Source organism: Ambystoma mexicanum, chromosome 7q, assembly GCF_040938575.1.
Source record: "Ambystoma mexicanum isolate Mex_15411 chromosome 7q, UKY_AmexF1_1, whole genome shotgun sequence".
NCBI classification, from domain to species: Eukaryota; Metazoa; Chordata; class Amphibia; order Caudata; family Ambystomatidae; genus Ambystoma; species Ambystoma mexicanum.
The window spans coordinates 600193984-600209905 of NC_090941.1; the positions used below are offsets into that span (position 1 = coordinate 600193984).

The following is a 15922-nucleotide window of genomic DNA, read 5'->3' on the forward strand; positions in this document are numbered from 1 at the left end:
TTAGGAAAATCACCAGGCATGGATGGGTTGCCGGTTGAATTTTTAGATCCTTCAGTAACCACTTTAGCACCAGAGCTTTGTAATTTATATAATCAGTTTCTTTCGGGAGGGATTCTTTGTCCATCTATGTGAGAAGCAGTTATTACCTTGATACTGAAAACGGCAAAAGATACCACTAAATGCAGCAATTACCTGCCTATTTCTTTGATTAATGTTGATGTAAAAATGTTCACACAGATTTTGGCTACTCGATTACTTAAATATATAGGAGAACCGTTTGATTATTCACAAGTGGGATTCATGGGAGATGGGTATGGTTATGATAATATAGGACCTTATTAGATATAATGGGATTGTCTAATTCTAAAGCAAAAGAGATACTACTTATTTGTTTAGACGCTGAGAAGGCCTTTGATTGCGTAAACTGGTAATTCTGGAATTATACCCTAATTCAAATGGGGTTTAGTCCTCAATTCTTAAATGCTGTGGGAGCCTTGCAATATGGAATCTCTGCCAAGTTATGGGTTAACAATGAGCTATCTCTAGCATTTCAGTTGTTTAGGGGAACCAGACAAGGTTGTCCACTTTCGCCCTTTCTGTTTAACTTAGCCCTAGAACCGTTACTAGCATTTATAAGACAAGAAAAGGGCCTTCATGGTGGGAGGGTGGGAGATAGGGAAGTTAGTCTTAGCGTATGCGGATGATTTGACTATTGTGTTAGCAAACCCAGATGAGGCGGGGAATCTTTTGAAAAGTATGTTAGAGGAGGTGGGATCATTGTCTGGGTATAAAGTCAATTGGGGGAAAACTGTTGTTTTCCCACTTAAAGTAAATCCTTCGAGTAGGGATTTAATAGACTGGAATTGTCAATGGGCGAGTTCTCATGTGAAATATTTGGGGCTGTATCTTGTACACGACACAAAGAATATAGTGGATTTTAATATTGCCACTTGATTGAGATATTGCAAAAAGATCTACGGAAGTGAGATTGATTGATTCTGAACATCTGGGCTAAGGTAAATGCTATTGAAATTATGCTCCTACCTAAAGTTTTATATTATATACAATCACTCCCTCTGCGGTTTACCAAAAAAGGGCTTTAACGCATTGACAGATTATTTTTATGGGGTGTAGGTAAAAGGCCTAAAATTCCCTGCTTTATCATGATTCGCCAAGTTAGAGAGGGGGGTTTTGGGTATCCAGTTTTGGAAAATTATCACAGAGGGTTTCTACTTAAGAAGGCCTCTTATTATTATAAGAGAACAGAACCATTTCGGTCGGCTTGCTATGGAAAGAGAGAGACTTAAACCATTTTCCATATATAGTTTATATACTTTTGGGAAATTGCCAAATTTGGGGGTAAAATTGGAATCTGTAGCCGTTACAAAAACTGCATTAGTAGAATGGATCCTGGGATGTGGACAGGATTTATTTATGTTTGGAGAAGCGTCCTTTTGGCTTAATCCAGGGTTGCAAATAGATAATAAAATGGTAAATTTGAGAAGTTGGGCTAAAGGAGGTATTCTAAAAATTGAGGACATATGGAGAGGTGAGAAAATGGTTTCCTTTGTTGAGCTAGTGGAACGGTACGGATTGGGCAATAGGGAATATGGAAGGTATAGAGCTTTAGCGCAATTAATGGTTGAAAGGCAACAGATGCTAAGTTTACCAATGAGTAGAAAACCCAATATATGTGAAATGTTTGATACTCCACCTCGTATGGTTTAAACTTTTATTAAGTTAATGCCAATGGAGAAATGCACAAAGGAGTCACGTGAGAAGTTACGTCTAGCTTGGGCTACGGAATTGGGGAGGGACCTGTCGGTGAAAGTATGGGAAAGTATTTGGAGGGTGGCGGTAAAGGCCAAGATGGATCTGAAATTACATTATGTTCATCAACGCGTTTTGAGTCGTGTATACTGGACACCAGAGAGGATGTGTGCAATGGTTTTGATAGATAATGATCTTTGTTGGGGCTGTCAACATACGAGGGTATCCTTTTTACATATGCTTTGGGAATGTGAGAGAGTGGTGGACGTTTGGAGAGATGTACTAGACAGAATTGATGTAGAGGAGAATATCTCATTTGCACAAACTTTTATGGCATTTTCTTTTCTTTCAAGCGAGGGTAGATGTGAAAATGCTTGTGACTCTTCGTATTGGATTGATAAAGCTTTATTGATGGCAACTAAGCAAATTATGAAAATGTGGAAGACTAGAAAAAAGCAAAAACTTGAGCATTGGTTAATGGACATGCAAATACTTTCAAATTTTGAAAAAACTAAATCAATTAGATACAATCGGGAGGGTGAATATCTGGAAAAATGGGGAACCTTTAATGATCTGTATGGGTAGGTGTAGGTTGGGGTACTGAAAATTAACTGGTAAATGTTAATTTGGGGGGGTAGATGTTAGGCGGGGGTATGGTGTTATGTTCTGTCTTGTGATTTATGTTGTCTTTGTAGTGTATTATTCACAAGCTTCAAGGGCGGGTATTGACTATGCTTGTGTATTATTATAGGTTGGATAGATTACCTTGGTTATTTGATTTTTATACTCGCCTATGTTATTATTTGAAAGTTTGTGGAATAAATCTAAATAAAGAGGAAAAAAAAAAGAATACAACAAGGTCTAGAACGAAGAACGCCAGGCTACAGGACTTGAAAATGACTTGGTAGCTGTTAAGTTGGACTTTCAGAATCCGCCTTCTGAAAAGATTTGGAGATGCCACCCTAAAAGTTATAGACATTAAGGTCTAGCCAAACTCTCTCTGGGTAGTGTAAATGAGCAGCAAGGGTTACACTTGGGAAGTGTGAGAATGGTGACGGGTTCAGTTAGGTACACACAGAGCATGGTCTTTTGGTGCTTTGCCCAGGAAAGCTGAGGCTTTGCCCGTGAGATGGCAAAAAGAAGGCCAAAATACAAGTCGGCCAAAGGGCATGCAAATATTTGGTGGCAAGGCCATTTTAAAGTATATGGTACTCTAAAGGGCATTATGCAGTAAAATGCAAAAGTGCGCAAGAGAATATGAGAAAACACAGTAGGAAAATATCCGCTGCCACCGGCTGTCTTGGGCACATTATGCAAGTAACCACAAAGTTACTAAAAACAAAGTTAGAGAGGCAAACAGTATCCCTACCCAAACCTAACTGTATGGTGATGTGCGCAGTGTGAAATAAACAAGTTATTTTACAATGGAGGACTGTCCCCCTTGGACTAATAGCCATAGTGACTGATCATTTCCCCGAAAGCAGATGAGCTTAGCAAGGTTAGTGAAGCCAAAAGGCTTTACTGTCCTCCAAATAGTCAGGACAGGTTTAAACAGCAGAAGTTGGTGTTTCTATAGACGCCAATGGGAGTGAAAGCTGCAAAAAGAAAATATTTGCTAATATTGTGCAAAGGTGTTTAGACTTTGTCCTGTTTCTGCTTCACTATGTTCCTGCAGCTTGGGGGTGTCAGTCCTTCCCACCCGCTAAAGGAGATTGCCTGGCGATTCCTGCCATTTTTGCCTTTTTTTTAAAGCGCTCATTTGACAAAACTTGCTAATTGCAGTGGCTTGGGCACATCACGTTTATTTTTTTTTAACCTTTTTGGAGGTAGAGTCCAGGCTTCCTACAGCTAACTCGCAAAATCTGCTAAGTTGATCCCCTCCACTCTGAAACCATTTTCTGGGATGATTCCTGCCAGGATCATCTCCTTGGCTGTGGATTACTGCTTGTGTCCAGAGGGATGCTGAGAAGTCACTGCCCCACCATTCGTTCACCTTAGGATGTCTGAAGGTGCCGCCAACCTTTTCCCCAGTGCTAGAATTATTTGCTGTTGTACTGCCTCCATCTTTTGTTCATCACAGGTTCCTATGCTTTCTTGGGGCCTGTGCAATTAAATTACATAGCCATTGCCCCAACATACACGTATCTCAATGACAACATGTAAATGTCTTTAAGCTGAATATAAGATGTATATTTAACATTTACAGAAAGGAAAAACCTCTGGGCAAACTATAATACAATCAAGCACATTAAACAGACATGACATATTGTAACAGATTTAAAAGGAAGACCCTGTGATTATATCTGTACAGACATACAACACGGGCATATTTCAGTCCTCGCCCATTGTGAACTTTCTTTAGGGGGATCTTCCCAGAGTGGGATTAGCATAGGTCAGAACAACGTGGATGGAGTGCTGGGTGTGTTGATTAGGCACCCAGCAAATTGGGAAAAGGAAAGGAGGACTGTATAGAGGCTGAGTCATACTCCTGTTTCTCCTGGCCCACCTCTAGATCCGTCATCTATGACGGAACGGATAGTTCTTGTATTCTTTTGAGCTATGCTAATCACAGGCTAGGTGGATCCGTGAACAACCTTGCACCTAAATCGGCCTAAGGTAAGAAGTTCTCACTAGTAAGAATGAAAAAACTTGGATCCAAACTTGGAACCGGAAATTTCTTTTTTTATATATATTTTTTTACATAGGTATTTGAATATTTAAAATAAGATACCAATTAAAGAATAAAGAATGAGGTACTGTACCATTGTTGAATATCCAGCTAATTTGTAGGGCTTATTTAAATTAGAGCTAGCATTTTTGATATTTGGACATAGAAAAATGAAATGATTTTAAGAACTCTAAGGCGTAGATGAATTCCATCATTCATCGATAGTTCTGTGACCCCCTATAAACCTTCTGATACAAACAGCATGGTGATTGAGTATTTTCCCTCTGTTCCTTGGGTACAAAGGAGTACCTCATATTTACCAAAGTAATACCATAATGTAACTTGTACTGTGTTTTGCAGGCATAATTAGAAGGTTAACATTAAGTGATTACCTACTTTAAATAAACGTTATGCACAAACTGAAGCAAAACAGGTTGCTTTCAAAATTAAGTGATGGTTCTTAAAATGTTGGTTGCATCTTCAGAAAGATTCACTGCTTACTTTCATTCATTTCATTCAGTAGAAAACCATCTTGTTGCCCCACGTTTCAATCAATCCCCCTAAAAAAACTACTGATGAGAACTGAAACATGTCCCTGCGCTTTCCAGACAATGGGAGGATCCACGAACATACGTGCACCTAAACCAGCTTGAGGTATTTGAATACCCAAAAGAAGATACCAATTCAACAATAAGGAATGAGGTAGAAAAATTAACACCATTGGTATTGTGACGAGTCTGGTATCATAAGACCACATGAATTCCATTCTGCAACAGTAGTTATGAAATCCCCTATAACTTGCTGATACAAGCGACAAGGCTAAAATTAAGAAATTCCCTTCTTAAATAATAGAAACTTTGTACACAAAATGGAGGACCAACTTGTTGCCCCAAGTTTCAACCCACTCTCCCCCCACCCCCACCTGAAGAATGTTCACTATGGGCGAGAACTGAAACATATCAGGATTGTATGTCTATCCAAAGATAACAAAAGGAACATACTTTTGATTTATTATAATTTGTCCAGAGATTTTTCTATGTTTTAATACACATACACAATATTTGGGTTAAAGACATGTAAATGTTGTCATCGAGATACAATTTGTATTTTGGGCTGACGGCTATGTAATTTAATTGCACAGGTTATCATGCCTATATAAACACATGATCATTTTGGAGAACATAATGTACATTTTTTAACACAATAATGAACTAATACTGAGTGAAGTGTTTTAGGAGATGCAAACACGGAAGTTAGTTCTGTTTTTCTTTCATATAGTAGAGGCCTGACGTGACTTCCTGTCGCATATTTTGTGTCCCTCAGTCACTTGATGGCTTTTAACATTTTCTGGAGCCGACTGCATCAGGGGGACATTTTAAATTATAAGGAATCCGCATGAGTAATACTGTATGCATCTCAAAGAACATTTCCAGAGCTGAGTAACTTTGCACAGGGCATTCTTCAGTCCCTGGGCTGCTACGCTCCCACATTGTTACAACCTATCAGGAAGTTTATGGAAGCTAAACTGCACCCTTAATTTGATTCCCCTACAATAGTGTATGGAAGTTCTTGTAGCAACAGCCCATACCAAAAATAGCCTTCACTTGGCTATGTGTGGTGGGGGTGGTTCCCAGTCAAGAACCATGTGGATCTTGTCCTGGGGAGGTTGAAGTTTCTACCCCCCATCGACGTCCTGAACCTAGCCAAGGTACACGACTGAGTGCTGATTTATCTGGCACTTGAATGCCTTGTTAGCAAACACGGCTGCTTGTAAAGCCCTATGGTACTTGCTTTTCCCAGCTATTGCTGATGATGGCTATATCATCTAAATTGGTTGCACAAATCTCCACAAGCACAGTGCCATAAGGAACTGATGCCATGTGAGGTAGTTGGATACTCGGGAGGATGAGAGAGAGAGAAATACTTTGCACATAAGGGAGGGTACCTCAATATCAGGTACTCCCTTAACAGCCTCTACTAACCTCTAATTATACACTATAGGTAATATTGGTGGAAAGGAGTGAGGTTAATGCTCAGATTGTGCCTTAGTGCATGATGCATCTGTTCTGTTGTTTTCCTGATTGGTTTACCAACTGTTTCCTCTCACTCGTAATCTTGGGCCTCATCCGAGATGCAACCCATAAGTGCCACTAAGAGATACTATGCCTCAGGGCGAGGGTACCTGTTTTTTGTGTTTTTTGGTAAAGTCCTGTCTGGGACAGAAAGCCCACCCTTGGTGAACAGGGGTACACCCCTTAGATTTAGCATGAACTACCCAAAGGTTTGGTAGCAGTGGCTGAGCGGCCAGGCTTGGTCTATGAGGGATGAGGGCTGTAGTGAGGCATACAGAACCCAGAGCATACACTTGGTTCAAGGAAACACTGACACACTAGGGAGTTTTATAAACATAGATATTTATTTTATATACACCAAAGCTTAGAAGTAAATCAAGTAAGTACTAGTCATCAGAAGACACAATTGCAATATTCACAGTAAGCAATACTTGTTAGAATAGACAACGGTAACACAGCAAATGTAGTGAAACACCTGTACCAGTGACGTAAACTTGGTTAGAAACTGGAGTGCTTTAGTTTAGCCTTAGTTAGGCAGTCCAACACAATCTTGTTTAAGTAACAAAGTTAGAAGAGTACTGAGGCACCAGTGGCCAAGTGCTGCTGAAGAACAGGCAGAGAAACGGAGGACAATGTTCCAGAAGGCAGGGCCTATATACATGTGTTTCAAGGCATGATGAGGCAGGGGAGGGGAACAAGGGGGGAAAAGACAACGATCTTACTAGGCCCAGTGAAATTGAGATTGCGCAAGTGCAGGGAAGAGGGAAAGGGAGAAGGGGAAGGGAAGAGGAAGGGGAGGAGGAGCAAGAGCAAGACATAGGATCAAACATCGAAAAACAAGAAGTGCGGCCAGCAGGTGGCAGTGCAAGGGTTAAGTGTAGAAAACAAGTGTAAGATAAGTGCAGGTAAGGGAGGTTGTAGGGTTGCCGATACGGCCCCAAGTGCAGGGTTACCAGGAGGCAGTGAAGGTGTGCAACTGGAAGGGCAGGGACCTGGGCCTGTGGTTCAGAGGGTAGCCAGGTAAACCAGTGCAGTATCAGACAGGAGATCAGCAGGGAAGAGGAAGAGAGAAGGCAGAAGCAGAGGAAAGTCTTGAGCTGCTCCTGGAACCGGAGATGGTTCTGCTCAAATGAGTACCTAGGAGCGGGACAGTAACTTTTCAATGAAGTACACAATGTCACAAGGTGAGGTGACAGCAGACCTCAGTTCTGGTTTCTTGGCCTTGGCGACTGAAGAAGGAATTTTGGAGGGATCAGATGGTTGCACTCTTGCAGTAGGATGCCAAGCAGAGGATCTTCACGGCACTGGCTCGTTTGAGCCCTTTACAGGCTGCCCGTCTGGTTGTCATCCGGAAGGCTTCTCTTCAGTTCTCCGTCCTTGACTCGGCTGAGGGGGCATCTAGGAGCAGGAAAGAGTCACTGCAGGCCCAGAACGATGCCCACAAGGTTTCACCCGAAACCATGCTTCACAAGATAATGCACCGCAAAATGGCACAGGTCCCAGGGTATTTTGAGTTTGTAGGCCCAGGAGGTTGCAGCTCTTCAAGGGACGGCACAAAATGCATGTGGTCTTGGGACTGCTTAGGCTCACCATTCCAGGGGAGGAGGTAGTAGTCTCCAGGAGATCTTCCCTGTCGCCTGGAATTCTGGGTCGGGTCAGCAGCGGTCACTCAACAGCTCTAGCGGTCGCTTGAAGTTTCTGGGGCTGTCCTTCTGCGAATTCCTCTTCGCATCTTCAGTCCAGTGGTCGACTGAGTTTCTGCTCCAGGACCCACTGCCTTTTTATGCAGGAAAACCATCTGAACCCACACACTCACCAGACATGCATCCTTTGATGAATCCTTAGATGTTGTCACTTCTCCCTGTGGGAGTGTCGCTTCCCATGAGGTTGGGGAGGCCGCTACCCGATAGTCCCCTTAGGGGTGGTACTCAGTGGGAGGATCTCATGGGGAGAGATTCCCCCTCTAGGGACAAGGACAATCATCTTAGAGAAACGCAGTATTTCAACTCTATACCCACCTCCCATACATTCTCGTATCCCTTTCACCCCACCTGCATGTTACTTAACCAGGGAAGAAGACAGATGACCCAAGTAAGACCTATGGGACTCCAACAGAGCCATGAAGTATACCTGGTGGAATGGTAATCACCATTCTAGCTTTCCGCCTAGGCGGGACTGGGTGGTTTGGATAAAAACAGACAGAGGACTTGCAGAAGTGTCTCAGGAGCCGGAGGAACTGCATCTGAGAGAGCCACAGCCGCACCAGCAGCTGAAGAAAAAGGACCGCCCATCTGGGAGATTCGAAGGAGACACGTAGAAGAAGAAATTACTCCTGTCTCAAAGGTAGCGTGTAGCGAACATAGAGCAGCACTGGGAGCGGGAAACCAATATATGAAATGAGAAGCGTGGGACCAGAGCCTGCAAGCAGAGAAACACCCACGCAGCCCAGCAAACGACTGGAAGCACCCAAGGAGGTTTGGCAGAGCGTCCAGAGGCCTGCAAAGGTAAAAGGCTACACGCTGGTGCCAGTGCGGGTTTGGAAAGCAGGCTCTGGGACCCCCATACAAAAACAAGGTATCTTCCTCATGACAGTACTTGGTGAGAGAGGGAGCCAAGTTGGTCAGAACGAAACAGAAGAGAAAGCAGGGTCTGGGACCCACATGCAAAAATTAGGTATCTTGCTCATGACCGTACTTGGCAAGAGAGGGAACAAAGTTGGTCAAACCAAGGAGCAAGAGAGACCAGGGTCTGAGACACCACAGAAATTAGATGTCTGCCTCACGGCAATGCTTGTCAGGGGAGTGATCCAAGTGGCCCGAGCCAAAAGAGTGGGAGAAAAGGATCTGAGATCCCTTTTTAGCAGTTGTGAACTGTGTAAACCAAGCCTGAGAAAAGGCCATGGGGAAGGAAGACATTTCCCCTGGGGTTGTGAACTGCAAAGTAAGCCTGAGAAAAGGCCTGGGGAAGGGTGACATTCCCCCTGGTGTTGTGAACGTAAAAGCCAAGAGTGTCAGAACAAAGCCAATGAAGGTCAGGGGAAGAGAATCATCCCCCTGACATTGTAAAACCACTGAGAACAAGTTACCTGGAGAAGGGAGGCATTCTCCAGGAACCCAATAATGAAGAAACAACTATGGGCAATAAGGAATGTTGAAGTTTTGAAATGCAACTTTACCTTTTCAGCTTGAACTGAGAATTGTACGAATTGTACTGCTTTACAATCTGGGACATTGTTTTGTGCCTTGGAAAGGGATCGAGACTTGGGGAAGGGAGTCATTCCCTCGGGTAAAGATCCCACCTAAGAATTGGAGCTGTGGTCCGTTATCCAGAAGAAGCGAGCCATTGCTCTGGACTAAGAAGAACCATTACTTCATTAGTTTAGCTATATGTATAAGGGACAGAAGCAGAGTTTTTGACACAGGACTATAAACTCTTGATTTATATGGACATCCTGGCTGAACCCTTAATATTTTAGTTGAGGTAGGGAAACCCCTCTTAGAGTTAGGTAAAGGTAGGTTTAAACGTTTATGCCAACAACCATTCCACCTGTGTGTCAGCCTCTTCCAGTGGGGACAGCCTGCCTCCCAGCACAAACGTGATTCAGGCAGGCACACCGCAGGACAAAGCTCGGGGGAGTTTCGATCACTTCCCCCACTTCCTGTCCTTTCAGGCACTCGGTGTTGGCACGCTTTCCAATGGAAGCCCACCAAAAGACAAAAGACCTCCCCCACCCAGGCAGTAGAAAAAGGCTCAAGAAAGAACAAGTCACCAAGAACAGAGCTTTAAAAAGGTACAGCCACCATTTTAGACAAATGGTGTGCCCTTGTGTCCCTTACCAGAGTTGCGAATGCACCTGCGACAAAAGTTCACAAAAAGTCATGCCAAAAGGTACACTGCGACCAGTCTGTCAGATGACCTTGGAACAGTATTCCAACTTTACATCATGCTTTTTATGGAACTGGCCTGGAATATCTTTTAAGTTCTGGCCATATTTCCCCTCTCGTCCCCTTCGTTCTTCTGATGCTCTCTTGATTCAGGTTCCTTGTTTCCGTTCACAGACCGGTGGTCGTGCTTTCTCGGTTGCAGCTGCTTCATTGTGGTGGAATAAAATTCCTTATTCTCTACGAGCTACCGGGAATCACCTTGCGTTTCATCGTTCTTTGAAAATGTTGTTATAGACTTTTTCTGATCTTTTCCCGTCCCAGTTCTTGGCACGATGATGATCTTGTTGCTAACAGTTGTGCTCTAGAAGTCTGGATAACAAAAAATAACAAGTAACTAAAAGTTACTGGAAAAGCAAGAAAAGGGAGACAATATTTTCCCTCAGCACTCCACAAGTTGGGGTGTGCTGATCTCACAAAATAAAATGCAGGTGGGACAAAAAGTGTCCCCCTGCCCTGGTAACATGCATTAACATCAAAACTGCATAGAAAGTGTTGTGTGCTGCAATAATAAAAGATGCCAGAAAAGTTGGAGGTAAAGCATAACTCCATTAAAAAGTACCAAAAAGAGGTAAAAAGGGTTCCCATGGTTAAAGTAAAAGAAGGAGTGAGTGTGGAAAAGGGTTCTCACTCATTCGGGAGAATCAGTCAAAAAATCCAATAGTCCAGCAGAAAAATGCTGGAGCACTCACAAAGTTGGGAGAATTTCACTTAAAAAGGAAAACCTACTTAACAGTAACCGAAAGACAACTTGTTTCCAGTGTGTTACCTGGTTGCTGTTAATCTATGGTGTATGTGTAGGACTTCAGTGAGCCACAATCTGCTGTAGCCTGGTGGTGATCTCCTTTCTGGTAACCCCTCTATGAAATCATTACCCAATCCAAAAGCTATGCTTTTTTCCTAGAGAGGGTCTGTGTGATACAGATGTAACTAATTATGGCACTTTCGTTCCTGCCTGCAAGGCAGCTGCAGTGATCAAAAACCGATATGCCTTTTTGAGTGCATCCAGTGTCTCAAACCCACACATAGGAGAAAGTCTGAAAACGTTTTTATGTGGTAGCCATCCAGTGAATGGGTGGCTGCAAAGTTTGGAAAGGATGTACCCTAACTAATTGGAAGTGGTCATTCAGTTTCCAATTGTCCTATGTAGCCAGAGATTCTGCATTTGGTGGAACGGTGGAAGTTGAGCTTGTGCACTAGTTCTGATGAGAAGATTGCACCAACCCAAAGAGAACCAGGCAGAAGGTGCATAACTGATTATGGACCTCATCACTAGTTGGGCGGTATCCCGGTGGTAATTGCGCCGGTATACTGCCCAACGCAATTTGCGTTACCGCTACTCAGTCCAGTGCAATTTGCGTCGGATTCCCGAGTTGTGGTAAAGCGGTAAATATCCATTCCCTGTTGGGTCCATTGGGCCCAATGGGGATGGGTGGCACAATGACTGCCGGCGCTGCATTTTCCCCGCTCTTCCCAACTCCTGATGAGGCCTTATTTCCAAGACCAGTCTGAATGGGTGGCCCTGGTAGAAGTGTCTGATGACTTCGACTTCTCAACCGACTTTAGTGACTGGGGGCTCCCTTCCCCCCACCCCCTTGGCTTGGTGGGTACACTTGGGTTACAAGCCTTAAGCATCCCCGGCTTTCAGAGAAAGCTTTATTGCTTAGCTCTGTGTGAACTTGACACAAAAGGACATGAGCACTGGACAACTGGGACATTGATGCCAGATGGTGCCTGTGGTCTTGTGTTACAATGGCATAAGTCTACTTACCCGTGCCTGCCCATTATTTTATTTGCTCATGACCAGATAAAATATTACTTTAATAACATTGTGAGTGTACATTCTCTTAGTTAATGTGTGTTACGCTGTATCTTGATACCCCATGCTGCCCTCCTAAGACTTTACCTTGACTGCTCAGCCACTGCTACCACTGTGAGCCAAGGAAAGCTTAATAGAAATACTGTAGCCAAGCTGTAGGCCATTGCCTCTGACCTCCGTGAACACAGGGCAGAGAGAAACCATCCTAACATAAGCCGACCAACCACTTATCCTTTAGACATCGAAAAAATTGTTAGCTTTGCATTGGGCAATAATGCCTGCCTTTAGTACCTGTATAACATTCTGTTACACTTGTGTACTGTATATGTGTAGTCATTATTGGCTATACTGTTACTAAATTCAATTTTCCTTGAGATTTACAAGCCTGTATGAAGCATCCCTGTGTGGCCTAAGGTGGGAGCCCTGGGTAACCTGTATACAAAGAGATTACAGAAATAGACCTTTAGGCCCACTTAGTTTTACTATTTCCTTTCAACTGGGACCCCTGTGTAATATCCGACTTTGCTTTGAACATATGTCATACTTTCAAAATACCTCTTCATGTAGCACTCAGTACGACTTGCCCGCGACCTCCAGCTAGTGAGGAATTTTTCAATTATGAGGGTTGTGTCTAGATATAAAAGGGGAGGGTTCCTGCTAGCATGGCTTTAGTAAATCATTTTTGCTAGCCTTCCCTCCACGTCCGAAGCATTTTTTTGAGCCCCCAGAAACGCTCACAATTATCTCTAAAGAAAAAGCAGCATTGTGGTCAATCTCTATAGTCTGCCTCCCACCAACTGCGCTCTTACTCTACAACTTGTAATAAACTTGTTTCAAGAATCAGGGAAACATAACAATTTAGATTGGTCTTTAGTATCAAAATTCCCATTGCTTCAACTTTTTCAAGTTTTCCCTCATCTTCAAAACCATTTTATATGAAATGGGGAATGTCTAATTGGTGAGCATCTTTTAGATATATCTCTTTGCCACACACATCATATTTAAAATGATTATATTTGTATCTTGCTTGTAATCATTGGTGCTCAAATCACAGCCATTCATTGTGTGCCCCGATTCTCAGTGAAAACTCTTAATAAAAGGTTGCAACATGCTTGTCGGTGCAGTGTGCAGATTTGTGGATGGTTTCAACCACCCAGTTTTTATCGTTCTAAAAAGTACATAAAGTTTATTGATGTGGCATTCACCCTTTCAAACAAAATACCTTTCTTCACCAGGTGGACCATTTGGATTAAAGAATTCTTCAGGTCTAAGACCCGTAAATCTACTACAGGTAAATATAATTCATTCATTGTCATCACACGGATGCATATTGCATACAGTGTCTTTAGTTGTTGCTTTTCTTTCTTTTGCAAAGTTAATGCCAGCTTCATTGCTGATATTTCTTAACATTTCATGTAGAGAAATTGTGTAACCTTTACAGATACAAAATACTGCTTAAGATGATTTGCCAAATTACTTGGTTTTCTAAATATGCGCCTATGGATTCCTTCCTCCCTCAGATTACTCATCTTTGATATGCATCTTCAAACACCAGCTGCTTTTGAAAAATACATCAGCCTCCAGGGGTCGCCATGCAGCTTTTCATTGACCCACTCATCCGTGGCACTGGACGGAGCATCTGGGCAGTGTATATGGAGCCTTTGGTGCTCCATGACCTCGGTTTCTAATGGATTGCTTCCCCCCATGCATTTCTCATCTTTTATATACATCTCCCAGTGCAGCTGCTCTTCGAACACTCCTCCACTGCCAAAGGGTGCAGCGCGACTATGCGTTGGCTCTCCCCGACGCCTTTATGCACCCCACGCTGGATATGACGCCGGGGCCAGTGTATATAGTGGTGCCATGCCTCGTGACTGTAGTTCCTTTTTTCCACACACTCGGTTCACTTTAGGAACAGGGCTTCTTTTGATGTTTTCTTGTTTCTCTGATGATATGCCAATCTGTCAGTCATTGGGGTTCAAACCCTGCGTCGACTGGGGGCCTCAAATGTCTGTTGTGGATCCCCACCATATCTGTCTTTATTGTCTCAGGTGTGGGGGGGGTCACACGACACGCAGGGCTTTGCGTCATGGCGCTTTGAGAAGGCAAAGCTTTTCATCTTTTTCCACAAGGAGACCCATTTGAGGTCTCTCGGCACGGATCGCCAAACCGAAGAACGGTCCCCTGTCCACAAGGACAACAAAAGGGAGCACTGCAAATGTTCTCTGCCTACAGGTGGTTCTCTTCGGCGCCATTCTTCTTCCTCTTCAAAGAGGAGCAGTCACCTCTCCAGGGAGTCTCTGGCGCAGCTACCTTTCCTCACCCAGTTCTCTACACCTAAGGAATTGGAGGTCCTCCATGCTCATGATGCTTGACATCTTTGCCAAGCCGGCAGACACAGATTTATAGTGCAGCCATGCGCCCGACTGAGAAGAGCCTGTCTCGTGGTTGCACGGCTCCTTCTCCAGACAACAGTCCTCTGACCTTGACTATTCCCTCCATGGCGCCACCTCGCCAGAATACATTGCAACTCTGCCCTGCTTCCTAAGGTGCATATGTCTCATCTTGGGGACATTTGTGATGACGGAAGGGTCCCCATCCTAGGGACTTCCAGAGGAGTTCCATGGTGAATATGGGGACTTGGTGGATCTCGAGTCCAACTCGCAGGATGCAGGGGGCCGGGACACCTCACCAGAATGGCACATCATCGCTGGCTCCTACCCTTGGAAAGCCTCAAGCAGATTTTCAGTGCCTTATTGCTAAGGTAGCAGATACCTTGGGCTTGTCTGCACCCTCCCACCCCAAGGTTCAATATGAGCTCCCTGATATTCTGAATAAGGGCCCGAAGGAGGAGATGCTACTGCCTTTCAATCAGTCGGTTGAATCTCCAGTTCTGGAGCTGTTGTCTAAGCCAGCCTCCATTCAGACGGAGGACCGCGATCTTGCTAAGAAGCACAGACTAGCTCCTTCAGACCCACTCTTCATGTCCGCCCATGCATGGCCAGAGAGCTTGGTAATTCAGACTGCCACAGCAAACCTGGAGACTACTTATTTCTCATCCTTGCCTCCTAACAGGAAGATCAAGAAACTGGATGCCTGGAACAGAAAGATTTTCGCTTGGCTAGCCTGGTCCTGCAATGCATTAATGCGTCCTGTGCCCTGGCTAAATTCTCTTTTGTGCTTTGGCCTACCATTTTATAAGCAGTTGAACACATCCCCGAAGGTGACATGAGGGAAGGATTTGAGGCTCTGGCCAAGGATGGCAAGGGGGCCTCTCGCCACAACCTCCAATCGGGCTTGGATACCACAGACAGTGGCCAGAGCCTTGCCTACCAGCACAGTCTAGATGTAATACTCCAGGCTACGTACATCAGGCTTGGCCCTGAATGTCCAGGTAAAACCTCTGAACATGCCCTTTGACGGCAGTACTAAAGCTGATGAATCTCTCCAGAAATTCAAGGTTTCAAAAGTGACTGCGAAGTCTCTGGGGGCTAGCTGTCCAGCAGCAGCAACCTAGGAGTCCCACAGGCAGAGGCAGGGGTTTTCACATCTTCATCTCTTACGCCCACATAGAGAGGTGACGAACCACCTTGGGTAAGTGGGTGCAGCATCGCCCCCAAACAGGGTTGTGGTGCCCCAATGGGAGTTCCTT

General features: G+C 44.1%; 1 protein-coding gene across 9 annotated transcripts in view; it reads left to right on the forward strand.

The window, feature by feature from the left end:
* SUPT20H (SPT20 homolog, SAGA complex component) overlaps positions 1-15922 on the forward strand; it is a 759353-nt gene that overhangs the window by 644794 nt on the left and 98637 nt on the right. For all 9 annotated transcript variants that reach the window (XM_069640776.1, XM_069640779.1, XM_069640782.1 and 6 more), the window contains one exon: positions 13506-13561. In XM_069640776.1, the coding sequence (XP_069496877.1) occupies positions 13506-13561 (56 nt within the window). The remainder of the gene's footprint in view (positions 1-13505; positions 13562-15922) is intronic.